Source organism: Pelodiscus sinensis, chromosome 3 (assembly GCF_052426305.1).
Source record: "Pelodiscus sinensis isolate ZL-2025 chromosome 3, ASM5242630v1, whole genome shotgun sequence".
In the NCBI taxonomy this organism is placed as follows: Eukaryota; Metazoa; Chordata; order Testudines; family Trionychidae; genus Pelodiscus; species Pelodiscus sinensis.
This window is the reverse complement of record NC_143054.1, coordinates 145,014,422-145,041,057: the sequence shown is the minus strand read 5'-3', so window position 1 is coordinate 145,041,057 and position 26,636 is coordinate 145,014,422. Positions and strand designations below refer to the sequence as shown.

General features: G+C 44.0%; 1 protein-coding gene across 1 annotated transcript in view; it reads right to left on the bottom strand.

Moving 5' to 3' along the window:
* Positions 1 to 26,636, bottom strand: part of DNAH8 (dynein axonemal heavy chain 8) — a 611,430-nt gene that overhangs the window by 36,106 nt on the left and 548,688 nt on the right. Inside the window, exons 78-81 of the mRNA XM_025186355.3 lie at positions 19,530 to 19,782; positions 19,238 to 19,428; positions 14,182 to 14,303; positions 3,941 to 4,059 (exon numbers count right to left, since the gene is read on the bottom strand). Of these exons, the coding sequence (XP_025042140.3) occupies positions 3,941 to 4,059; positions 14,182 to 14,303; positions 19,238 to 19,428; positions 19,530 to 19,782 (685 nt within the window). The remainder of the gene's footprint in view (positions 1 to 3,940; positions 4,060 to 14,181; positions 14,304 to 19,237; positions 19,429 to 19,529; positions 19,783 to 26,636) is intronic.

Sequence of the window (26,636 nt, the reverse complement as noted above, 5' to 3'; positions counted from 1 at the left end):
CCGCTGCTGCTGGAGTCGCGGGTCTGGTGCTGGGTCCCGCTGCAGGGAAGAGAAGAAAGGACGGGTCAGTCAGGCAGGCCATCCACTGTCCCCACACCTCCATGCCCTCCACCCCAGAGCCCCAGGTGACCGCACAGTTGTGGCTTGGGCCCACTCAGTTCCCCTCCTGCTCCCGGGGGGTGTTGTATGTTGGCAAGAAGGACCACCCCTGGGAGTAGGGTCCTCCCTGCAGTATTGTAAGCACCGGTCTGTATCCTGGCTCCGTGCAGGGCAGGAGGGTGCTTGTGCTGCGTTCACCTGTGGAACTCCCTGCCGGTGGACACTGTGAAAAGCTTAGGGCTAATCACTGGTGTTTGACAGGGAGCGAGATGCATCCCCACGCAGTGCCTGGGAGCACACCTGTCAGTGGCGGTCTGGGCTCTCAGATCCCATTGCGTGCGATATCTCCTGGTCAGAACCAGAAGGGTGACTGGGTGGGGGGATGTCCCATCCTTGCAGCAAAACTCAGGGGCCCATCTCCCTCCCACTATCCCTGCCGCAAGCCTGGTAGCCCAGGGACAGGTGTGGCCGCAGTGGGGACTTCCCTCGGGGAACCTGCCAAGGCACTGGGAGCAGGTGAGCAGCTCGGTGGCGGTCCACGGTCACAGGACTGTGACGCTGCACTTATCCCAGGAGCAGCTGGCTGTGCCTCACAGCCAGGCCTGGGACAGTGTGCCATTCCCTGTGCTGCACCCCTTGGTGGAGCAGCAGGCTCTGGGCTGAGTCCCTCGGGCCCTGGCCGGTTCCAGCCGGCATCCACCCTTCCCCCTGATCCCGCTGAAATGTGTGTGAGAAGCACGGTCCCAGCCATGCCCGCAGCTGCCTGCCACGGCCACCTGCCGCTCAGTCACCAGGCTGCACGTGGTTGCACGTGCTGCTAACTGCCGCATGCTATGCAGCGTGCAGCTCACGTGGCCTGAGTGACATGCTCTCCCCTTCCCCCCTCCGGACACTTGGGTCTCGCTCCCCCCCGCCCTCCGCCCCCCGCCCTTTGGGAGCGTAACCTTCAAAGACTCACCAGTGGGTTCCTCCCCGGCCACAGAGGAGCTGCTGGAGGGGGCCTGCTGGGTGGCAACGCTGGCCTCCTCTCCCGAAGCGCCGCGGCTCTCGTCTTCCTCCTCCGGTTCGGTGGGACGAATGATCGGGGGGTGCTGGCAGGTGTCAACGGGGACAGCTGGGCCTTGCGGGGCTGGCTCGCCCAAAAATGAGTTCAGCCGCTCAAAATAGGGGCAGGCATCAGGCCCTGCTCCCCTCCCCTCCGTGGCCTGCACGTACCCCAGCCGCAACTCCTTAACCTTCGAGCGGACCTGCTCGCAGTTGCGGCTGGGGTGCCCTTGCTGGGCGAGGTTCCGGGCCATCCAGGTGTACAGCTCAGCATTCCGGCGGCGGGACTGGAGGTCATGGAGACCCTCCTCCTCCTCCCACAGGTCCAGGAGGGCCTCCAGCTCCCTGGGGGTCCAGGATGGGGCCCTGCGCTTCCGGCCCCTGGGGGCTTCCTCCTCTGCCCCGGGTGACGGTGGCTGACCACCTCGAGCTGCCATGCCTCCGCTGAGGTGGCTGGGCAGCACACTTGCCACGTGGCAGAGCTGGGAAGGGAGGTCTCCGGGGGCCTCCTGCCACGTGCGGCCAGTAGTGTGCGTGCTCTTTAAGCCCTCGGGTAATGCGGAAGTCCGTGGCTTCTACGGGGTCTCCCGCCGTCCAAACCGCTTTTTTACGTTTCTTCTGCTTTTCCGGAAAAGCTGTCTACACTGGCCCTTTTCCGGAAAAGCTTTTCCGGAAAAAGGACTTATGCCCGAGCGGGAGCATCGTACGGTTTCCGGAATAGCGGCTGATTTTGTACAGTACAGCATCGTTGCTTTTCCGGAAATTCAAGGGCCAGTGTAGACAGCTCGCGGCTTATTCCGGAAAAGCGGCTGATTTTCCGGAATAAGTGGCCCAGTGTAGACACACCTTATATGACTTGACCACCTGCATTCTGCTACAAAGACCTTTTACATCTGCACTTGAAAGGGAATCCTCTGAACTGTCATTCATGTTAAAATTCGACACTTGCCAACAAGGACTTAACAAACATTTGAACTATCTCACCCATTACCAAGACAGTTTCCCCAATTATCACCTCTAATACCATTAACTCACAAACATCCCACTCTCCCTACCTCTAATATCATCAATTCACAGACACTTACCTTCCTTCCTCCCCCCCCCCCCCCGCATCCCCCTCCTGTTCTGCAATGTGATTTGTCCTTTTCATATTTGTTCATTTTTTTAATTGTATCCTTTGGTATATATGGTTGTGACTACTTTCTTCCACTATTTGATCTGAGGAAGTGGGTCTGGCCCACGAAAGCTCATCATCTAATAAACCATCTTGTTAGTCTTTAAAGTGCTACATTGTCCTGCATTTCGCTTACACTTATGGTTGTCTGACATTTTCCATTTCCCATTTTTGGTTGCTCATAAATTTTCCATTCTAGGTACTTAAGGCTGATTTTTTTAAGGGTTCAGCAAAAGCAGTTCAGCCATGTCAAAGAACACAATTAGGGAAAAATGAGTTATTTTGCTCATATTAAAATAAATCCTAAAACTGTTTAACTGAGAAACTGAAGTGCCTTCATGCTTTGACATTTAGTAGAGTGACCTCCCTTTGTGTCAGAGGGCAATCTTTTTACTGTTCTCAAGGAAATTTGACTAGTCAATCACATGCTTAATTTAGAACAGGAAGTATTTACTCAAGCAGCAGCAGAGACAAAAACTAAAAAAGCAAATGCAGTACAGTACTGTACTGTGTTAAAAATAAACTACTAAAAATTAAGGGACTGTTAAGTACAATATTTGACAAGGCAAGAAAATTCTTTCTATATTTGTTTCATTTACATTAAGATAGTTAAAAGCAGCATTTTTTTCTCCATAGTAAAGTTTCAAGGCTCTATTAAGTCAATGTTCAACGGTAAACTTTTGAAAGAATTATTGTAATGTTTAGCTCATAGTTATAAACATTTCAAAGTTATGAACAATCTCCATTTCTGCGGTGTTTGTAATACTAAAGCTCTACTGAATAAGCCTTTTTTTAAAAGTTTGCATATTCTCAATAGGGACCTGTTAGAGTTTGTTGCCTGTGCAAATTTAATTTGGCCCCTTGTGCACATGCTTTATGCTACAGTCTTCAATTGCATGATCACATATTATTTTTCCACAAGACCCATGCTTCCTTCATGGACCTTTTATAAGGGTGAATAGATGTTGTGTAATTAATGATGCTGTTTATAAGATCCCATCCCCATCTGCTACAGAAGATAGAAGGCATGTACCAATCAGGCCCTCTCAGAGAATGACAAAGGCCTGGCCACTTTTTGTTTAAAGGCCCCAGCCCAGCCCCAGCCCCTTGATGTATCTAACTTTTCATCCACAGGGTCACACTAAAATCAAAACAATATATGAAAATGAACACTTGAGACATTTATTTATTAACAATTAAGTCATTATACCAATAGCTGGTATATTAAAATGTAAATTTTAATTGTGAGTTTCCACTGCAAGCAAAACTCTTCATTTTAGCAATGCTTTTCTGGCTTTGTTGTGTGCAAACTCCATTATAATTGAAGAAAAATCTAATTTACGTGCAACATCACTGTTAATGTTAAGCATTGTGAGCCCATTCAAATGCTCTTGTCCCATTGTAGAACAATGATAGTCCTCTACTTGTTTTAACACGTTTAACACTCCCTGCATCACCTGAAGCCACTGATGCAGGGAGAGTGACAAAAATATGTAATGCAATTCTGATATTAGGAAATACAATCGACAGACCGAGATTACAAGATTTCGTGGATTCGATAAAAGAGTGTAATCTAGACCTATCCTTGGTAATGAACACTGCTCCAAAATCTATGATTCTCACCTGATAAGCAAAAGTTTGCGACAGGTATCTAGTGAGTCATTGTATCCATCAGGAATAACTTCTTCTTCAGGAGCATCTTTATCAAACCAGCTCTTCCACCCCTTCTCATTACGGGATACCTAAATTTATTACAAAAATAAATACATAATCCTTGTTCATAAGAAAATGTACACAGTAATTTTAGAAAATTCCATTTAATGCTATCCTTCATATTATTATCCAAAATATATGTCACATGATGGAGAGATTCTCTAGCATTTCTAGATATATATTTGTGACAGATCTATTTGAGCATCCACTGGCTGATCACCCACTAAACTGCTGTGAGGAGAATACAAACCTCTGTGTCCCTAGATTGTTAGGTGTTTTAAACCTAAAAGGCATGAATGGAATCCAGCTACTACACCTATTCTGGGAATCCTTGGCACATTCTCAGGGCCTAGACCCTTTATCTGTCATCTCAGACGAAAATTATAATCTGCTGTTCAGCAGCCTAGCCCCTAGATGAAATGGTGACTCTTCAGACTCCCCCATCTTTAAACATACCCTCTCACAGAACTCTATCTCAGGGTGTGAATTTTCTTGTTTAGTGCGTATCTCTCTCTGGAGACTTTTAGGGTATGTCTACACTACATGGCTCAATCAATGGAGCCATGTAGATGAGCTTTGTAGACATAGCAAAATGAAGCAGTGATTTAAATAATCGCAGCTTCATTTCCATCAAAATGGCTGCCTCACTGTGCCGATCAGCTGTTTGTTGGCTCAGTGCGGTAGTCTGGACGCTCAGCGGTCGACATCAAAATCCTTTGTCAACCACCCCGTTATACCTCGTGGGATGAGGTTTAATGGGGCAGTCGACAAAGGCTTTTGATGTCGACCGCCGAGCATCCAGACTACAATGCTGAGCTGACAAACAGCTGATCGGCACAGTGAGGCAGCCATTTTGATGGAAATGAAGCTGCGATTATTTAAATCACTGCTTCATTTTGCTATGTCTACAAAGCCTATCTACATGGCTCCGTTGATTGAGCCATGTAGTGAAGACATTCCCTTTGGGTACATCTAGACTACAGGCTTTTGTCGACAAACCCTCTGTCGACAAAGAGCGTCTAGACTACAGCAAGTTCTGTAGACAAAGCAAGCCACTCTTTGGACAAAGAGTCTAGACGCTCTCTTTTGAAAAAGCACAGTGTAGATGCAATAGTGCCTTTTGTCGACAGAATTCTGTCGACAAAAGGCATTATTCCTCATAGAATGAGGTTTACCACCGTTGACAAAACTGCTGCGTTCTGTCGACTTACTGTTGACAGAACTCGGTGGTAGTGTAGGCGCAGGTATAGTTTTGTCAACAAAAGTCCACTGTTGACGACAGAACACTGTAATCTAGACATACCCTTATAGTATTTGTGAAGCAGATAACACATATGCTTTGCACAAGATTTTAACATAATTTCTCTTTCACTTAATAAAATAAAGCACAAGAGAATCCAGAACATTTAGAAAACACTAAACATCCTAACTGTACTTCACTGGAGAGAATTTGGGAGAGCATCTGAGCTCAGGAAGCAAGACAGAGTCTCTGCCTTATGTAAGCTCCTATATGCAGCAATGTCTCTCTCTCCTCTTGAAATAGAGACAAATGGGTCAAAACTTCCAATGCCTCCTAGTCTTATGTGTGTCTCTAGTTTATGTGACCATTTCTAACACATGGTTTCATTTATTCTGCCTTTTGGTTACTTTCCACTGCTCTCCTCTTTCCCGTCCCTTCAGAGACCGGAGGAAGTATCTTTTCCCTTTGGGTGTAATCACTTTCTCAAAAAAACTACAGGTTCAACCTCTATGGTCCAGATTTCTATAGGCCAGAACCATCTGTGGTTCAGCATTCCTGTTATTACTTCTGGGCTTAAGCAATCATGGGGAAAAGCTAGCCCTCCAGCTCAGCAACTCCTTCCCCACCCTTCCAGAGCTTCCTGTGCACTGCAAGCTCAGGAAGGGAGGCGGAAGAGAGGTAGAGGGAAAAGGAGGGATGGGGGACACTCAAGGGAAGGCGTAGCTCATAATAGAGGTTGGGAGCACAGTCTGGCTGCCGCGGGGCTCAGTGTGCTCACAGTGTGCTTTTTCTGTGTGAAGGAGACATGATTTTCAGGCAGATAAGGCATGGTGGTTACACATGCAGAGAGGCATTCATGATACAGTAGTTTGGATAGTAACTGCTCATGATAACTTCATAATGTCAACCAAAATTCATAACTCATTTAGACAGATTCCTAAATTGTTTACCATGCTATTTATTCATTATAGGGCTAGAAAGGACCATTGTGATAATCTAATATTAAGATATTACAAAAATACTGTGATACTAAGGTATAGTCTCCAAATACTTTGCTTTAGAATAGATTACTACCCAGACAGAATAATCTGTGCTGGAAGCTAGGAAATTCATCTATTTGACATGATGATTCTATACTACAAACATGAAGGAAGACGAGTATTATAAAAACAGTTACCTCTCATAATTGTTGTTCTTCGAGGTGTGTTTTTCATGTCTATTCCATATAGGTGTGTGTATGCTGCATGCACGATTGTCAGAAGGTTTTTCCCTCAGTGATACCTGTTGGGCCAGCAGGGGAGCCCCCTTGAGTGGTACCTGCATATGTGTGAATATATACCCCCTACCAGCTCGCTACCCCTTCAGTTCCTCCTTGCTGAAATTCTCCTACAAAGAGGTGGGGGGTGGGATTTGGAATGGACATGAGCAACACATCTTGAAGGACAACAGTTACATGAGATAAGTAACTGTTTCCCCTTCTTCAAGTGATTGCTCCTGTCCATTCCATGTAGTGACTCGCAAGCTGGAGGGGAAGTTGGAGATTACCTCAAAATGTACTGCAAAACCACTCTGCCAAAGGCTGTGTCATCCCTGGCCTGCTAAGCTATGAAATAATGATTCATGAAAGCATGAATCAAGGACCAGGTGGCCACCCTGCAGATATCCAAAATGGGCACCTGTGCCACAAAGGTAGCTGATGAGGCCTAAGATTTAGTGGAGTGGGCCATAAGTATCAGAGCTGGTGTCTGGGCCAGGTCATAACAAACCTTGATACAAGACGTAATCCAAGAGGAGATATGCTGGGCCAAAACTGGAAGACCCTTCATTGTATCTGCTATTGAGATGAATACCTGAGGGGACTTAAGGAATGGTTTTGTTCTGTCTAAATAAAAAGCCATGGCATGTCTCACAACTAAGGTGAGTAGAGCCTTTTCTTTATCTGTTTGGGATAGACCATAAGCCAGAATATATCCTGTTTAACATGGAATTGTAACACTATCTTGAGTAAAAAAGTAGGATGCAGATGTAGCCTGACCTTATCTTAAAGAAGATAGTACAGGGGGGTTCCAAGGTTAGGGTTTGGAGCTCGGACACCTGTCTAGCAGAGGTAATGATTACCAAAAAAGTGATCTTCCATGAGAGGTGCAACAAAGAACATGCCAATGGTTCAAAGGGGAGACCCGTGAACTTTATGAGATCCAGACTGAGGTCCCAAGGTGAGAGAGGCTGACACATATGCAGGTACAACCTATCCACCCCTTCAGAAAATGGTGTACCAAGAGATTCACAATAAATTATTTGCCCTGGGAACCCGAGAAGAATGCAGAGATGGCTGCAAGGTGAACTCTGACTGAAAAGGTGGAATGCCCCTGCATCCCAAGGTCTAAAACAGGGGTCAGCAACCTTTTCAAACCAAAGAGACAAACTACATCAAAATTCAGAACAAGTGGTCAACAAAGAACCCTATAAGAATGCCCATTTGAATGACTGAAAATATACAACATAATATTATTGATAATTGACATAATGATTAAGTATTAATAGCATAAATGAAACATTGTACTCACAGAATTTATTTAATGGGACTTCTGCTGCTGCCTCTTTTCATACATTTCTTTGAAGTTTATATCACAACTGGACAAATTCCATTTTGTGCACACATTCAGGCTGTCTTCTGTCAATCTTATGGCAAGGGGCTGGGGATGTGGGGTTGTAGGAGTCTGGGTTGGAGTGTATTAGGGGCTCAGGGCAGGGGGTTTGGGTGTATGATCAGCTAGGATTGGTATGGGGTGTGTGTGTAGGTGTGTTATGATTCTGAAGCCATATGGGGGCTGGGTCCCAATTAGGAGATTGTTGGCTAGGCTTCATTTTTAAATAAAGTAAAATATGTCCAACATGAAAGGTTTCAACATTGTCTTTATTTATGCCAGGGATGGGGAACCTTTTTTGGGTTGAGGCCACTGACTCACAGAAAAATCAGTGAGGGATCACACAAGTGGGAAGCAAAATAAAAAAAAAAACCCTCCAGAAACCCCAACCCTCACTGATGTGTCCTTCAACTGAAACACCTAACTCCTCTGGTGCTCCAGCCCCATGATGGGGGGAAGGGCAGGGAGGACTGAGGTTAAAGGCCTCAGGACAGATTTACTCTTCTGGGGTTCCAGATTTAGTGGATGTTCTGGGGTTCCAGATTTAGTGGATGTTGTAGGCTCTGGGGTGGAGCCAAAAATGAGGGGTTAAGTGTGCAGGACCGGGCTGCCAGTGAGTGGGATAGGGATGGAAATGCAGGATCTGGGCAGGAAGTGTGGCTGAGGGAAGGGGGTAGGAGTAGGCTGGTAGTAGGGTGTCTCCCCAGGAGGAAAGGGGCAGGAGTGGGATGAGGGTCAGGGTCTCAGCAGGGGAAGGTGCATGAGGGGGGTGGGAGTGAGGGGTCAGGGCATGATGGGGTGGAAGGCATTTACTTGCTTTCATGCCACTTCACAGGCACCATGTAACATGGTCTTCTGTTGTTCCCATTTGCCAGATTCTGGCCAATGGGAGCAAAGGTGAAGCTTCCAGGAAGTGTGTTCCTGAGGGGCTTTTTCCCTGCATGCTGGATCTGATGAGGAGGCTTGGGGCTTTCTCTCCCCAACCTTCTCCCCTGCAGGAAGCTAGGGCTGGCGTTCCAATCTTGCAGGGAGCTGTAAGGCTGTAGTACCAATGCTGTCTCCCTGCTGTGGAAGGAGCTCAGAGGGAGGGGGGGCTGTGCAGGAGTTCTAAAAGAGCCATATCTGCCTCCTTAATGAGCCATATTTGGCTTGCGAACCATGGGTTGCTGACCCTTGGTCTAAAAGGTAGTCAAGGATAAAGGGCTTCCATAGAGGGGAGGTCCCACTGGGCAGCCCAAATGGAGAAGCATATCCACTTCACCAGATATGTAGCTCTAGAGGAGGATTTTCTACTACCTAATAGGACTTGTGACCTTGCTCAGAACATTGTTCCAACCCCATCAGCCAGCAGTGTCCTGAACTTGGGCTAGATGGGCTAGAACTTGGGTGAAGGAGATGTTCCTTATGAGCTAATCATCCAGGTAAAGGAAGACCTGAACCAAGTGCTTCCAGAGGAATGTGGCCACCACTGCCATATACATGGTAAAGACCCTGGAGGCTGAGGAGAGGCCAAAGGGGAGCACGGTAAATTGGTAGTGGTCGTAATCTACTGTGAACTGAAGGAAATGCCTGTAGGCTGCAGTGATCTAGATATGAAAATAAGCATCCTTTAAACTGAGGGCAGCATACCAGTCCCCCATGATGTAGGAGGGCATAATGGAAGCTAGGATTACCACTTTGAACTTTGCCTTGGCTATGAACCCATTGAGGTATGTGAGGTCTAAAATGGGATGAAGGTCTCCCCTGACTTTCAGTACTAGGAAATAGTGGAAATAGAAACCCTTGCCCCTGAATTCTGGTGGAACCACTTCTATTATTCCTATCACCATGAGCTGATGCACCTCCAGACATAAGAGATTCTCATGAGAAAGGGTCCCTGAACAGGGACAGGAAAGGGGGATCGGAGGGAGAAGGGAAAGGAATGGGATAAACTATCCATTTTCCACCATTTTCCACTCCAACAGTCTGTTGTGCTATGAGATCAGGCAAGCTGGAAAATGAATAGATGACTGACAAAGGGTAGGTCTAGAGTGTGAAATGGTACGTTGTCCCCGGGATCCCCTTCGAAATCCCAGTTAGGGTCCTGTGTCTTACTGGAGTACCCTGACCCTGGTCCGAGGAGGATCATGAATGACACAGGCCATTCCTGCTGTTATAGTTCCTGTCCCTGTGCCTAGAGAAATCAGTCAGGTGGCCCTGCTGGAATGAGTGAGATGGGGGCCTAGGATTGTGCAAATATCTCTGAGGAGCCAGAGTGTGAATAATGAAAGACTCCCTCTTGGTCTACGGTTTAAAACTGCGACAGATCTTGCAGTTGACGGAGATTTATGCTTCCAGCAGGCACTTAAGACACATGTCATGTGGCTCATCACATGTCATAGATTTAAGGCACTGTGAGCAAGGCTTAAAGCCCTGAGGACTGGGCATGCCCCAGTGCAGAGGGGGCAAAGCATGGGGCGAACCCCTTAACTATCTAATAATTAAATTATAACAACTAAAAGTTTCATAAGAACATAAGAATGGCCATACTGGGTCAGACCACAGGTCCATGCAGCCCAGTATCCTGTCTGCTGACAGTGGCCAATGCCAGGTGCCCCAGAGGGAGTGAACTGAACAGGCGATCTCTCTCCTGCCATCCATCTCCACCCTCTGACAAACAGAGGCTAGGGACACCATTCCTTACCCATCCTGGCTAATAGCCATTAATGGACTTAACCTCCATGATTTTATATAGTTCTCTTTAAAACCCTGTTATTGTCCTAGCCTTTACAACCTCCTCAGGCAAGGAGTTCCACAGGTTGACTGTGCACTGTGTGAAGAAGAACTTCCCTTTATTTGTTTTAAACTTGCTGCACATTAATTTCATTTGTGGCCTCTAGTTCTTATGTTATGGGAACAAGTAAATAACTTTTCCTTATTCACTTTATCCACACCACTCATGATTTTATAGACTTCTATCAAATCCGCCCTTAGTCTCCTCTTTTACAAACTGAAAAGTCCTAGTCTCTTTAATCTCTCCTCAAATGGGACCCGTTCCAAACCTCCAATCATTTTAGTTGCCCTTCTCTGAATCTTTTCTAATGCCAGTATATCTTTTTTGAGACGAGAAGACCACATCTGTACGCAGTATTCAAGATGTGGGCATACCATGGACTTATATGAGGGCAATAAGATATTCTCTGTCTTATTCTCTATCACTTTTTAAATGATTCCTAACATTCTGTTTGCTTTTTTGACTGCCGCTACACACTAAGTGGACGTCTTCAGAGAACTATCCACAATGACTCCAAGATCTCTTCCTGATTAGTTGTATCTAAATTAGCCCCCATCATATTGTATGTATAGTTGTGGTTACTTTTTCCAATGTGCATTACTTTACATTTATCCCCATTAAATTTCATTTGCCATTTTGTTGCCCAATCACTTAGTTTGGTGAAATCTTTTTGAAGTTCTTCACAGTCTGCTTTGGTCTTAACTACCTTGAGCAGTTTAGTATCATCTGCAAACTTTGCCACTTCACTGTTTACCCCTTTCTCCAGATCATTTATGAATAAATTGAATAGGTTTGGTCCTAGGACTGACTTTTGGGGAACACTACTAATTACACCTCTCCATTCTGAAAATTTACCATTTATTCCTACCCTTTGTTTCCCGTCTTTTAACCAGTTCTCAATCCATGAAAAGATCTTCCCTCTTATCCCATGACAACTTAATTTACTTAAGAGCCTTTGGTGAGGGATCTTGTCAAAGGCTTTCTGGAAATCTAAGTACACTATATCCACTGGAGCCTCCTTGTCCACATGTTTGTTGACCTCATCAAAGAACTCTAATAGATTAGTAAGACATGATTTCCCTTTACAGAAACCATGTTGACTTTTACCCAACAAATTATGTTCTTCTATGTGTCTGACAATTTTATTCTTTACTATTGTTTCAACCAATTTGCCCAGTACTGATGTTAGACTTACTGGTCTGTAATTGCCGGGATCACCTCTAGAGCCCTTTTCAACTTGAACTAGAATAACAACTAGAAATTTCTAAAAACTACTAAGAACTACTAAAATAACGAAACCACTAAGGTGCACTTGCTAAAGCAAGCTAGGAGTGTTCCAACAACCATCATGGTCTGTAAAAATGAACTCAGGGGGTGGCGGGCTGGCAGGGATATATATGCGCATATATGCAGGCACCACTCCAGGGGGCTCTCCTAATGGCCCAATGGGTACTGCTGAGAGAAAAACCATCTGACAATCATGCACGTTTCACATTTACACCTACCTGGAATGGATATGAGCAATCACTCAAAGAAGAATTGATATGTGTCTCAATAATAAAGAACTAAAGATAACAGCTAAAACTGTCACATATGCCAATAGGGACCAAATGGCCAAATATGCCCAAGTAAAAAATAACATCTGATACCAACCTACAGCCATCATATTATGCAGCTTTAGAAATGCCAAATGAGAATAAGTCTGACCAACAGAGTGATCATACCTCTCCTTGAATATCTGTCAAGCTATGACTATGAGACCATGATGATGGTAACTATATAAAACCCTAAAAAAACAGAGGCAAAATTGGGACTTGAATGGAGTGACTGAAGGTATGTCTATGTTGCACACTCCTTTTGGCAGTGTACTGTGTGCTTTTGCACATAGCCCTTCTAGTGTGAGTATAAATAATAGTGTAGCCAATGAGGCCCAGCTTAAGTAAGTAAAGACATGGCTGAAAGGTGTGGGGAATGCACACAAATGCATAAAAAACAGGTTACTCATTTTGTGCAGTAACTGGTATTCTTTGAGATGGGTGTCCCTGTGGGCACTCTACTGTAGGTGTCCTGCATTTATAACTGGAACTTTTTAGCAGGAGTATTCCCCTGGGCACCAGCGTGCTCATGCAGCACCACTCACAACACAGCAAGCATACCGATGCGTGCGTGATGTCAACTGTCCCCTCAGTTCTTTCTCTATTGCAGAGAAATGTTAAAGCTTCAAAGCAGTGGGGAGGAGGGCAGGGCGTAGAGAGCTCACAGGGACACCATCTCGAAGAACACGAGTTACTGCACAAGGTGAGTAACCTCTCCTTTCTTCTTCGAGGAGTGCCCCTGTAAAAGCATACAACAGGTTGTGAGGCCTGTTGTTCCACATGGCATTCCCCATGGAGTTCTTGCCCAGACCTGCCCTGGAATTATACCTAGGACACTTGGAGTTGAGTGTTGTAGCGAATAAGTCTATTTCCGCAAAGCCCCACCTGCAGAAATGGAGTTCAGGGCTTGAGGGTATATCTCCTACTCATGTTTCTAGTGGAAACAATGACTTAGCTGATCTGCTGTGGCATTTTGTTCTCCTGGAAGATATACCTTGGATATTCTGATATGATGAAGGATGCATCACATCCATAGTGCAATGGCTTCATTGCACAGCTAGTACAATCTGGCACCAGCCTGCTGGTTTATGTAGAACACGCAGGCAGTGTTGTCTATGTATACCTTGACTGCTTTGCCCTGAATTAAGGGGAGAAAGTGTTCACATGCTCTTCTTACTGCCTGTAACTTGAGTACATTGATGTGCATACTTGACTCCGTGGGAGACCATCTCCCTTGAGTAGTGTGGCCTTTCATGTGTGCACCTCATCCCTCCAGTGAGGCATCAGTCACTATGTGGACAGACAGAGCAGGCTTGTGGAAAGGAACCCTCAAGCAGAGGTTGTTGTGTTGGAGCTACCACGTGAGGGCTTCCCTGTTCTTGTTTGTAGGGCTGAGTTCTGACCAAGCCAGGAGCAGTTGAGAAGGAACTGAGGGGATGGTTGGTGGCGCGTGTTTGTGCGCCATTGTGTGTGCACCAGCACACAGGGGAATACTGCTCCTAATTCTGATTATAAGTGAAGGAGTGCCAAGATACCTACAGTGGAGTGCCCACAGGGACACTTCTCGAAGAAGAACCTACCTAGCTCTCTATTCTAGGCACCGTGCCCCCCTGGAAGGGTGGGAGAGTGAGGCAAAGATTTCACATGCTCTCCTGCCCTCAGGCCAATCAGGGACTGTGGATGAGGAAGCGTGCAAAGTCTCCTGGCCCTGCCCGTTCTGCCTGAGGCCCTACCACTTCTGGGGCAGCCTGCAACCACTTCTGAAATTCAAGAAGTGACCCCCCCCTTAAAAAATTATTGTCCAAACCAGTCTAGGATAATGGGATCCCAATCTGATTGGTATTTTTTAGTATTAATTAAATAAAGGTAAATAATTATAACAACAGCAACACCACCTGATTCATAATTTCTGCAAATTGTGGAAGTTTGCTCAGTTCCACCAGATTCAGCCATGTCATGTCAAGAATCCACCGGAATGGCTTGGGAGGACAAGCTTTTAGATCCAGTGCTGCACCTCCTGGAATAAAATATTGTTGTGATACATATGAATCATGATTGATATTTCTCTTTCATTGTGATAAAATATGATAGGAATGCCAGCAAATAGTACAATGCAAGCTATGCTTAGGAACTCAGAGAATAGTTATGGCAGAGCAGGAGGAAAACAAGGATGAAGAGTTTTTCTGTTCACATCTTCTCTCCTACTTCTTTTTTGATTGCAAGAAGAGGATATCATCTACAATTTCTCAGTGTTTTCTATGTGAGCAGCTATGTCCCACCAAGATGCTCACTTTGAGATTGATTTTCTGTATTTATCTTCTGAATGTCAGGATCCCTATAATATAGTCATCAGATCATTTTGACCATCTATGCTGAATAGTATAAAATTTAATATTTTGCAAGGTCATGCCCTTGAATCTGAGAAATTATTGCTAAATCCTAAAGTATACACTATACTGATGAGTAATCAAAAATGTTACCCTTGTTCAACCTTCTGAACAAAAGTAAATAGTGGTTGTACTCGAGAAGTTTTCTCTGTTTCGAGCTATCAAAACCTATGTTAAGAAAGGGAACTGCTCTTTGAATCAAGTAAACTCTTTTAAACTAAAAGAAACTTTTCAAGTTCAACTATTACAGACTCACTGCAATATAATGTAGGTACAGTATTACCACAGCCGAAGCTGAGCAATATGTGAACAGAGCTGGAGGTGACACAAACTGTGATGGCAATTGACTTGGTTTTAAACATTATTTTGTATAGATAGCTTGAAACATTTCTTCATATATAGGACATATTCTTAAATCTATTTCACAATCCTGCAGATCTAGAATTTACAATCAGTTTGCTTAATTTTTACAGGATGAAAACTTGCTGATTCAAATATTTATTTTATTCTCAAATGATTTATTATCCTGACATTATTTCCTGATACATGATTATGATTATTTTTATTCTGTGAATAAATTAACTTACCTTATGATTGTTTACCTGCAAATTTTCCTTTGTTAGAAGGGATATGTTTGTAGTTGTAGGGGGCAGACTGAAAGCTGACTGAACAGCTGATGAGGGACTAACCTCCAATTTTTGGAGACTCCACCCTTAGTTTTAAGATGCTTCCAAAGCTAACCCCTCTGGACTGAGAAACACAAAATTAATCTCTTATCTTGCATCAGCATTTTACAAAAATAAGTTTAACAGATCTCCCCTTTTCAGGGAAGTCTGGATCTGTGGACTCATTCCTTTGAAGAAGCAAAACTTTTCAGGTAACCAACCACAAATTCTCTCTCAAAGCTAGGCCCACTAAGTCTCATGGTGGGATTTTGTCATCTGTAACAAAATTCCCAGGGAGGGAACATTCCTGACTAGTGTTTCTTAGAGAATAGGTTTCCTTATTCTAAGGAATCATGATAGTGTGCAAGGCCTACTTGACAAAGACTGCAGTGGAATAAGGCTATGTATCTTGTAAAACTTGGTAAATGTATGCTGAAATGATCAAGTTGCAGCTTTACAGATTTATCTGTAAGGGGTCTGCCCTTTCTCAGTCCATGATATCACTACTGCTTGTACCTCTAGAGGACTGTAAAAGGGCTCACTCTCTTGCGGGCAACACTTTTTGGCTGAGGGCTCGTTGCAACTTCCCCACCCCAGCTGTCTCCAGGAGTAGAGGTGCCACAGATGTCTTTTCTAGTAAGTTGCCTAGGACCAGGCTTCTTCTTACCCCCTTCTTGCTGCTGGGGGTTGGGGGAACCCAGGCCCACCCACTCCCCTGGGTCCCAGCCCAGGGACCCTGGAAGCAGCTGTTGCCTGCTACCAGCCTCTGCTGTCTGCTACTATCTTGCTCCCTGGGACACTTCCCCAAGAAGCTGCTCTCTCCAAATTTCTTTCTCAGGGCTTTGAGGTCAGGTTCTCAGCACACCCTGACCAGGGTTCTGCATTGCTGTGGTCTATTACTGCTAGTCTTCAGCCGCTGGACCTGGATTTTAATGAGGTTTGAAGTCCAGTTTACACTCAGAGCTGTCCAAGGTGCTGCTGTCCTCCCAGTCAATCCCTAGGTCTGACTGGTTCCAGCTCCAGGGAGGAACTGCCAGACACTGGCCCAGCAGCTTCTTTTATATCAACCTGCTGGACCCTGACTGGCTGCGACAGTAGCAGTCACTCTGGTCTGCTTGAAGGACCTATTTTTTGCTTTTCTCTCTGGGGAGGAGTGAGGAAGGCCTCCAGCCTCCAGCAGGCAGTGTCGGGCCTAGTCCACCCTGTCACAAGGACTGAGTTCTTTTGCGCTATATGTGTCAGTAATGCCTCAGCATGTTCAGTGAGAGACTGATGATGCACATCTTTTTCTTGGATGGAATACAGCCAGGAAACTTGCCATTTTTCTTATGTTTTCAGTTCTTTTCAGATAAAATGTTAAGGCAGGTAAAGGAAACATACAGAAACCTGTTGGGAATACTTCAATCTTCTTAATCACTCTTTAAAAGATCTTCAAGTGGCTGTCTTGTCAAAAACCAATTCTACTAGCCAAATACTAGGCGTTGGAATTACAATTCATCCACAAATTCAATTCTCACTCTGATGGCCTCCTCAATCGAGATAACGGATGGCTGGGACATTATCAAACTAAGATTCTATGAAGGTGCCAACAGCTCTTTGTCTGTGTAGATTCTTGTGTTAGTACCCTTCCTCTCTGATTGCTGTCCTATGATCCTTATCTGCTTATTTTAACTATACAATCTTTAGATGCTTATAGATTACCAGTCCTGCCTATTTGGTTTTCCCTCTGATATTTTCATATTCTCTGCTCTTTGTTTCTCACCCCCTTCCATTTTTTCCTTCTCCCATCTCCCTTCTCCCCTATTTATTTTGAGTCTGCACACCCTAAACTCAAAACTCCAGTCATCTGAAGAAGTGGGCTGTGCCCACGAAAGCTCATGATACTATCTACGGGTATGGCTACACTAGCCACCCTAGTTTGAACTAGGGTGGCTAATGTAGTCATTCGAACTTGCAAATGAAGTCCGGGATTTAAATATCCCGGGCTTCATTTGCATATTCCCGGGCGCCGCCATTTTTAAATGCCCGGTAGCTCGAACCACCTGCCCGCGGCTACGTGCGGCACGGGCTAGGTAGTTCGAATTAACACTCTTAATTCAAACTACTGTTACTCCTCATTTTAGTAACCTTCCTTGCTGCAATTAAAGCGCACTGCTTCCAGTGCTATCCTCAGAGTAAAGAACAACAATTTTCTCCCTCCTCCTTGTAACAACTTTTTATGTACTTGAAAAATGTTTTCACATACCCTGTCAGTCTTCCCTTTTCCAGACTAAACAAATCTAATTCTTTCAGTCTTCCCTCACAGGTCATGCTTTCTACACCTTTAATCATTTTTATTGCTCTTCTTTGGACTTTTTGTTCAATTTGTCCACATCTTTCCTAAAATGTGGCACCAAGCTCTAGTTCAGTTGAGGCCTGATTGGCCCAGAATGGAGTGGAAGAATTACTTCTTGTGTCTCATATTTAACAGCCCTACTAATACATCCCAGAATGTTCACTTTGTTTTGCAAGTGTTACTCTGTTAACCCATATTTAGCTTGTGGTCCACTGTGAGCCCTACATCCCTTTCTGCAGTACTCCTTCCTAGGCAGTTGTTTCCTATTCCTTATGCATGCAACTGATTGCTCTTTCCTAAGTGGAATACTTTGCATCTGTCCTTATTTAATTTAATTCAATTTACTTCAAACCACTTCTCCAGTTTGTCCAGATCATTTTGAATTATAATCCTGTCCTCCACAGTACTTGCAACCCCTCTCAGCTTGGTATCATCTGCAAACTTTATGAGTACATTCCATGCCATTTTCTTTACCACTGATGACGATGCTGAAAAGAACCGGACCCATAACTGATCCCTGCAGGACCCCACTCAATATGCCCATCTATGAATCTATGAATGCCCATCTGTGAATCACTGTTAATTACTCTCTTGGACCAATAATCCAATCCACCGTATAGTAGCTCCATCTAGGATGTATTTCCCTAGTTTGTTAATGAGAAAGTCATGTCAATGTCATGAGAAAGTCTGCAAATCAATGTCAAACCCATTTTGTAAAAGTTCCACTTTGTAAAAGTACTCTAAGATATTTTAGCTACGTGATGCTGAGTATGTCCTTCGCTACAAAAAATTTTGAATCTAGAGTAGGATCTTTGAATAAGCCCTGTTTATTGTTGTTTCTCCTGTATGCTAACAGAGTTTCAGTGTAACCCTCTGGTTCTGGAAAATTCATTTCAAATCCCAAACAGCTAGATTTAATTTGTTTGGATCCTGGTGAAGGCTCGGACCCTGGAATAACAAATCTTGCCTTGACTCAGGAACAATGGTGGCTCCACTGACATAGTCATAAGATAAAAGAAATCAAAGTGTCTTTTTCTTTTCTGATTTTCTGTATTACCTTGGCAATGAGACTCACTGGGGAATAATGGAAGCTCTTTAGTGACTAATTTTGATACATGCAGCACCACTATGCCATGGTAGAGGAAAGCCTCAATGCTTTCTTGATTTCCTATATTAGGGAAGGAGCAGAGGAGTCAGAGATAAAATGAGATTGCCACTTCCTGAAAAACATAAAATCTATAAAAGATGGTTTGGAAGAGTTGAACTGCCATCTTGTTCCAGAGACATAACTTCTGGTAGCCTAAAACAGGAGGTGAAGCTTAATTTTGGAGTTGCTCACAACATCTGGAGACCATCTTGAATTTCACAGGGAAGAGGAAAAGCTCAGTTGTGAATAATTATAATAGAAGCTGCACACCTAAAAATAAACTCTAAAATAATGTAAGTTGGAAGACAAAAACAAAGTTTACTTTCTACTATATATAACTTTTAAAAACTTAGTAGCTCACCAAAGGAAAATCAAATAATTATTATTTCAAGTGCAACGCCTTGTAAAATGTTTTACCTTTAATAAGTGCTTGGAATTCTTTAGGTTTGACCTGCCCTCTCTGAAGATCAATTTTTAAGGTCAGAAGAATGGTAAAAAGAAATTTGTGGTCTTCATAAAGGCCTCTGACAGAATATGTAAAAGTTTCAAAGGTAAGATACTCAATAATATTTGAGATCCTTTTCTGTGGCAAAGGAGACTTTTCAGATCTAAAGCAAGAAAATAAAATACAAAGCAATCATGTAATTAATATAGATATTAACTGGAATGCAAAGACAACAATTTTAAAGGCAAAGAAATCTATTCTTACTTGGCCATGGAGTGATCAAATAACCTTAGGAACTGAGCTAATGAAGTTTGGTACATGTTATTGACCATGCTCATTTCTGTGATAAGAAAGTAAAGAATGCTTCCTCGTGTAGCAGCAGGTCGATATTCCTCTTGTGCAGTGTTAATCTTCACTTGAGTTTCTGCTGCCACATATAACTTTTCAGATACTTCAGCAGCTGTTTGCTTAGTTGTTCGCAGTACACCTATCAAAGATTCATCATCCACTAAAGAACCTAAAAGGGAAAATATGAAATATGCTTAGACTAGATTTTAGAATTTCCTATATGTAGAACTCAAAAATGAAAATTACAGAAATTATTTAACTCAAACTTAAATGATTTACTGAGCTTCACAACTTCTAAAAAATACAGGTCAAGCAAAATAAGCCCCCCCAACCCCCCCAAAAAAACCCTCCCAAGTTTTGTATTTAGTATGCTAGCATTCCTTTAAAAAAAAATTCAGATTCTGTGGATTAGCTACACTGAAAAATCAATTAGACTTAGAACAATCAATTAGATTCTCCTAAATTGCTCAGGCACTTCAAAAATGTTGCCTCTTATTCTGAGTAATCTTTACCTCCTTGTTTGCATGGTAAAGCTTTTTGACAGTTTCTCACTATAATTATACAGGCATAAGTAAACCAATATGTCCATGCTGGTTTATACAACATGACTTAAACTACATCCTTTGTGAATCATAGTACACACAAAGTGCTCCTTTAAAAAAATAACCATATAGCATTCTAGGTATATAGTTGAGCAGTGTTTATTGCTCTGGATTGTAGGATATACACCAGAACCAACAGGATTTCTGGGACTTAGGGTCAATGATTCTGTCAATGGTATTCTATAATTCATCTGGTTTTCACTAGCTATTGCTATTTTCAAACTGTTCCAATTTCAATCTGCTACAGACAACACAGAGGAAGCTCGGTAATCCTAACCACCATTAATACCAACAGGGAGTTTCAGCTTTATAGGCAGTCATGCAGGCATGTGGCTGTGTAGAAGATGGAAGGCTGCCATTACCATAATCACTGAAATGCTACACAGATACTGCTAGAGGAAGAGGAGGATGAAACCAGGAAAAGATTTCTGCACAACATTTTCCTGAACTGGTTTCACTTGGTGGAGTGCTGATTCTGCATCTGGCTACTGAGCACTGACAGGCGGTACAGGATAGTACTGCAGACGTGTGGTAATTAGTAGGGCCTGCAGAATTTCAGAATGCAGAAGGTCACTTCCAAGGAAAGCTGTGCAGCACATACCCTGGAGCTTCAATGCTGGACTAACAACATGCAAGTTCATGAAAATGTGCAGAAGCATGTGGCCATCATTGTATCAGGTCTCATAATTCATCAACAGAAACCAGTATTTCTCCATGTAAGTTCTAGAAATTGATCTCCCTGGGGGTATGTCTACACTACAGCGCTAATTCGAACTAACTTCCGTTAGTGTAGACATACCCTGGCAGGTTTACTGACATTAACATACATAGTCTGAAGAGACTGATAATGTTGGGATTTTTGAAAAATTGGCTATGTTTTATGTGATGGAAAATGGAACTTTTGATCCCTAACCACTATGAACTTCTGGGGTAGTTTCAGCTATTATTTGAGACTAACCTTACTCTCTGTATCCCTGATTTATAAAGCCTTTTATGGGACCCTTGATATGAGAAAGGGGATGTTCAATTATACTTGGAGTAGCAGCATAATGCTACTGTGCATTTGGAAGAATGGAAGAAAGAAAAGTGTAATCTCATGATAAGGTTAAAGACTCCTGAAATATCTGCCTTGTGTTTGAAGTGCTTTTTGTAGTAATATCTAACAGACATGATGATGTGCAGCCAGTGCCTTGAAGAAAGTTTCTAAATCCACCTTAGTAGATACTAATGTGATAGTTTATTTTAATGTAGCACTTAATACTTAACGGATGAAATCCTCTCCGCAGCAATGTCACCGTGGCTTTCCAGTGGGTACTCTAGTGGGGTCTGTAGTTGAGACTCTGGCTGGTTGTAGAGAGTACTTATGTGATTGTAGCTTTCCAGCAGAATTTCCTCATGGCAAGGATCCATTATAGCTTGTGTAATTTCCAAAGGTATCTCCTTCATTGTTAACCCAAATGTTCAACATTTACCAGGGGTTTGTTGGGGGTCTCTTGGAGAAAAATATATTCTATTCTATTCTATTCTATTCTATTCTATTCTATTCTAGTTCTTTTTTTTAAAACAGCCACTTTCCAAAAAAACTTCTCTTACGTCCATACTGCAATTTCATTCTTTCGAAAAAAAAAAATTGAAAGAACAAAGGGGTTTTCCTGATATTGGTAAACCTCTTTCTACGAGGAAGAAGCCTTTTTCCGAAAGAGCTCTTTCGGAAAAAGGCATGCGTGGAAGGGGAAGAGGGAGTTCTTTCGAAAGAAAAGGAAAGAGGAAAAAGGACAGGTGTGCTGGTGGGCACTCTGTCCGTAGTAATCACAGCTTAAATGCAAGATAGTGTCCATTCTGTGTGAACACTATCTTTTGAAAAAGCAGATCTCTTTAGCAGGTGGACATTCTCTTTCGGAAGACTTTTTTCAGAAGATCTCTTCTGGAAAAGCTTTTTCCAAAAGAAGGCTGAAGTCTAGACGTAGCCTTGAGTTTATCATTGTAGTATCTGAACGCCTTCCATTGGTGCAATAAGCAATCTCTTTCTTTTTCACTCCTCCCCCCCCCCCCCAATCTCTTACACACCCTGCCATTCTGCTATCCAGGTAGACACAAAGCATGCCAAGCATGATGGCTGTAATGAACTTTGGGGTCTGAACTTGCCACAAGTTGGATTTTCAACAGGTGAACTTAGGTAAGTGTTGGCATTTAAAGAATGCGGACTGCCAGTCAAGTAGATCGCAAGCAGTAGGGAGTGTTCAGGTACCTTAATGGGCCAATAAAATGAGACGTAATCACAGAAATGTAGGGGCAGAATGGATTTCAAGACCTCCTGTGCTGAGGCAGGATCACCCTAAACATCTAATGAGAGGAATCCACAATTTGCTTTAGTAAGCTATTAAGTAAATCTACATTTCTGCAGATTTTTTTGGACCTTTATTGGACAAGGAGCACAACTGATCACAGTCCTTTATAACTACTGTGACAGACTGCTGGCTAAGCCAGAGCTCTGCCACTACAGCCTGGCCTGAAAGGCCAGTTGAAGACAGCTGAGCAAGCCCAGGCTTAAGGGGTAATGGAAGCAGCTGTAGGCCTCATTAGCCAAAGCGCTAGATAAGGTAGCCAGAGGGAGAGGAGCAAGGAGCCAGGGTGTGTCTGAGTGTGTGTCCCAAGCTAGGAGGAGAGGCTGGCTGAGTTAGCTGCTAGAAAACCAAAGCTCTGTAAATAGAACGTGGTGGGAAATTGGCACTGACAAGAAAAGGCTGGGGTGAATGCACCAGAAAGGGCCTCTGGTTAGTTTGTGACCTAAGAAGGGGTCCCAAAACGAGGGGCCTGAGCAAGGACCTTGCAACACATGGTGTCAAGGTTGGGATCCAGCACCAGTGAATGTGGTTGGTGGCCCAGAGATGGAGGAGACCTTGCAGTGGCTTCTCAAGCAACAAGAGCAAGTGCAGAAGACCTTGCAAAGCTTACAGCAGTCCCACCAGGCGAAGAGACAGGCTTTGCTAACCTGGCAGGCAGAGCAGCAGCAAAGCCTGCAGGAATTTACTAAGGAGCAGAGCAAGATGCAGAAGCATCTCCTGCAACAAGTGGTGAGGTGAGACCTGGGGGAGGAGATGGCACCCGAACACCAGGCCTGGAACTCTGTAAAATGGGACCAGATGACCCAGATGCTTTTTGGGGACACTTGAGCAGGTAGCCATAGGCACTGGATGAGAGAGGGCTACCTAAGCCCTGTGTCTGGCTCCCTACCTGGCAGGAGAGGTTCAAGCAACCTACATGGCATTGGGGGATGATTAAGCCTGCAAATATGAGGCTGTGAGAGTGGCCATTTTGGACCAGATGGGTCCACGGAAAAGTACCGGCAGACGTTTCAGTCAGCTCGATGAACAGCAGCACTGAAGCCCTGGGCATCTGTCCAAAAGTTAATAGACTGGGCAGCCCACTGGCTGAGGCCAGAGATACAGACAGTGCAAGAAATAATGGACTCACTTGTACTCGAGTAGTTGCTGCAAGCCCTGCCAGAGAATATCCACGTGTTGGTCAGGTGCCACCAGTCTGACACAATAGATACAGCGGTCAGGCTGGCAGAGGAGTACCCTGAGGCGGAGGCTCCCTGGAGAGAAAGCAGACCCTACAGGGACAAAGAACAAGGAGGAGGAGCAAGGAGCCAGGGTGTGGCTGAGTGTGCTCCCAAGCCAGAAGGAGAGGCTGACTGAGTTAGCAGCTAGAAAACCAAAGCTCTGTAAATAGAAGGTGGTGGGAAATTGGCACTGACAATAAAAGGCACGGATGACTGCACCAGAAAGAGTCTCAGGTTGGTTTGTGACCCAAGAAGGGGTCCCAAGGAGAGGGACTTGGGCAAGGACCTTGCCACGCCGCCCTTAACTTAACTTAAGATTGCTATCAAGTTCCTCCTTGGTCTTTTCTCAAGAGTGAAAATGCCCAGTTTATTTAAACCTGTCCTTATAATTCAACTTTTCTAAGCCCTTTATCATTTTGTTGCTCTTCTTTGGACTGTCTCTCCTATTTACCCACATCTTTCCTAAAGTGTGATGTCCAGTTCTGGACACAGTATTCCTGTTGGGGTTTTACCTATGCTGAGTACAGCAGAACATTTATCTCTCATGTTTTACATGTAACACGACTGTTAATACATTCTAGAATGGTATCAGTCTTTTCCACAAATGCATCAATTTGTTGGCTTATATTCAATTTGTGATTGAATGTAACTGCCAGGTCCTGTTCAGCAGAATTACTGACTACCCAGTTATACCATATTGTATTTATGCATTTGATTTTTCCTTTCTAAGGAAAGTGTAGTACTTTCTACTAGTCTTTATTGATTTTCATCTTGTTGATTTCAGACCAATTCTCCAATTTATCAAGGTCCTTTTGAATTCTAATCCTGTCCTATAAAGGTCTCGCAACCCATCTCTCTTGGTATCTTCTACCAATTTTATAAGCATAGTCTCCACTGTTATCAAAGCCATCAATGAAAATATTGAATAATACCAGAATAGTACACGTCTTCCACATCTTACAGATAACCATTGGTAACTACTCTCTGTGTAGGTTCTTCAAGAAGTTGTGCATCCACCTTTTACAGATTGATCCTCTCTAGTCCGGCACTCTTGGGACTTGACCATTTCCAAATCAGAGAATTTGCCAAGGCAAGCAGCATTACTAACACTTCTATTGCCAACTGGGCTCTTAGAAGACATTTGTGGTAAATTAGAACTAAACAACAGCACAGAACTCTGAGAGCCAGAACTGGTGGCTGTAAACAAACTTTATGGGACTGCATGCTACTCCCATAAGTGGACATGCAGCTAACTAAAATCATGCCAGACCATGGATGTTGCCAGACCAGAGAGTGCCAGACTAGAGCAGTTCAACCTGTAGTCATTTCATTTAGACTGTATTTCTCTATTATATTTATGAGAACTTAATGTGAGATTGTGTCAAAAGCCTCAGGTCCCCCCCGGCCAATGGGAAGGGCCAGGCCAAGGTCACATGAGTCCCTGCTTTTTCCCCGGTCACTGGGGAGGGCTGGGCCGAGACCACGCCAGTCCTGGCACTTCCCCTCTGCTACTGGAGAGAGCCGGGCTGAGGTTGCGCCAGCCCTGGCTTTCCTCCCCAGCCACCAGGGAAGGACGAGGCCACGGAGTGGCAGCCCTGGCTCTTCCCGCAGCTTTTGGGCTGAAGCCAAAGTGTAGCAGCCCCAGCTCTCCCTCTGGCCACAGGGAAGGACTGAGCTGAAGCCATGGCATCCCCTGCTTCCTCCCTGTTTACCAGGGAGGGCCAGGCTGAGGCTGTGGCAGCCCCAGCTCTCCCCCCACGGCCAATGGGGAGGGTAAGGCTGGGCTGAGGCTACAGCGCAGCAGCTCCGGCTCTCCACATGGCTGCTGGGAAGAGCCGGGCTGGGAGGGGCTTGGCTTCAAGAGGGCGAAAAGGATGGGGCTGGGGTTTGCCTTCCATAGCTGCGGTTTTGCCACCCATGCCTACCCCCCAACCTGTGTATGCAGATGTTGTGATAATACCATTCTGTCCTTCCATAGGAAACATTTTCTTATATATAGAGAGAGAGGTAATCTACTTGTTTCCATGAAGATTCATTATAGTGGAATAAGGTGCAAAATATTATTTGTATTTAGATTAAAGGCAGTTTATGCAAAAAATCTAAAGATACATTCTTAAAAAAACTTCCCCCTACAGACAAGGGCTCAATTATCTTTTCTCTTTGTTCTCTTTTTCAGATGCGCAACTCCTACGACATATGTGCACAGTGAGTCTAAAAAATGATTTTGACTTTTAAATCCAATCAGGACAAGTATTTTTAAGAAAGCTGCTCCATAATCATGTTTTTTATTAATTGCACAATGGACTGGTATAAATGTGCCTAGTTGCACTAACTTCAGAACTACACCAGTTTATATTAGTATACTATCTACCTGAAGTAACTCTCTGTCTCTTTCTGATATAGCTGTAGTGTAGGTGTTAAACCTCCACTTTTCTGGCCATGTATATATAGGGACCTTAAAAATACATAAGGGTACATCTACACTGCATACTTATTTCAAAATAAGCAATTTTGGAAGAAATATTTCAAAATAACTTATTTCAAAATAGCACATCTACACAGCAAAAGCTCATAAAAATAGTGTGTGCACACTGATTGGATGCTGAATCACATTTAAGGCCACCCAGAACCAGTTCAGACTAGGCCTCAGGATGCTTTTACTTTGGAAGCTGCTACCTGAGGCTATGTGAGGCTTCAGTTTAAAGGGACCCCCCTGTACATGTCTCAAGTTCTTCACCTTTGCCTATCTCAGTGTTTCTCAAACTGTGCTCCACGGAGCACCAGGGCTCTGCGAGACATCTCCAGGGGCTCCGTGAGGTTGACAAACTGGAAACATTGATGGGTATAACACATACA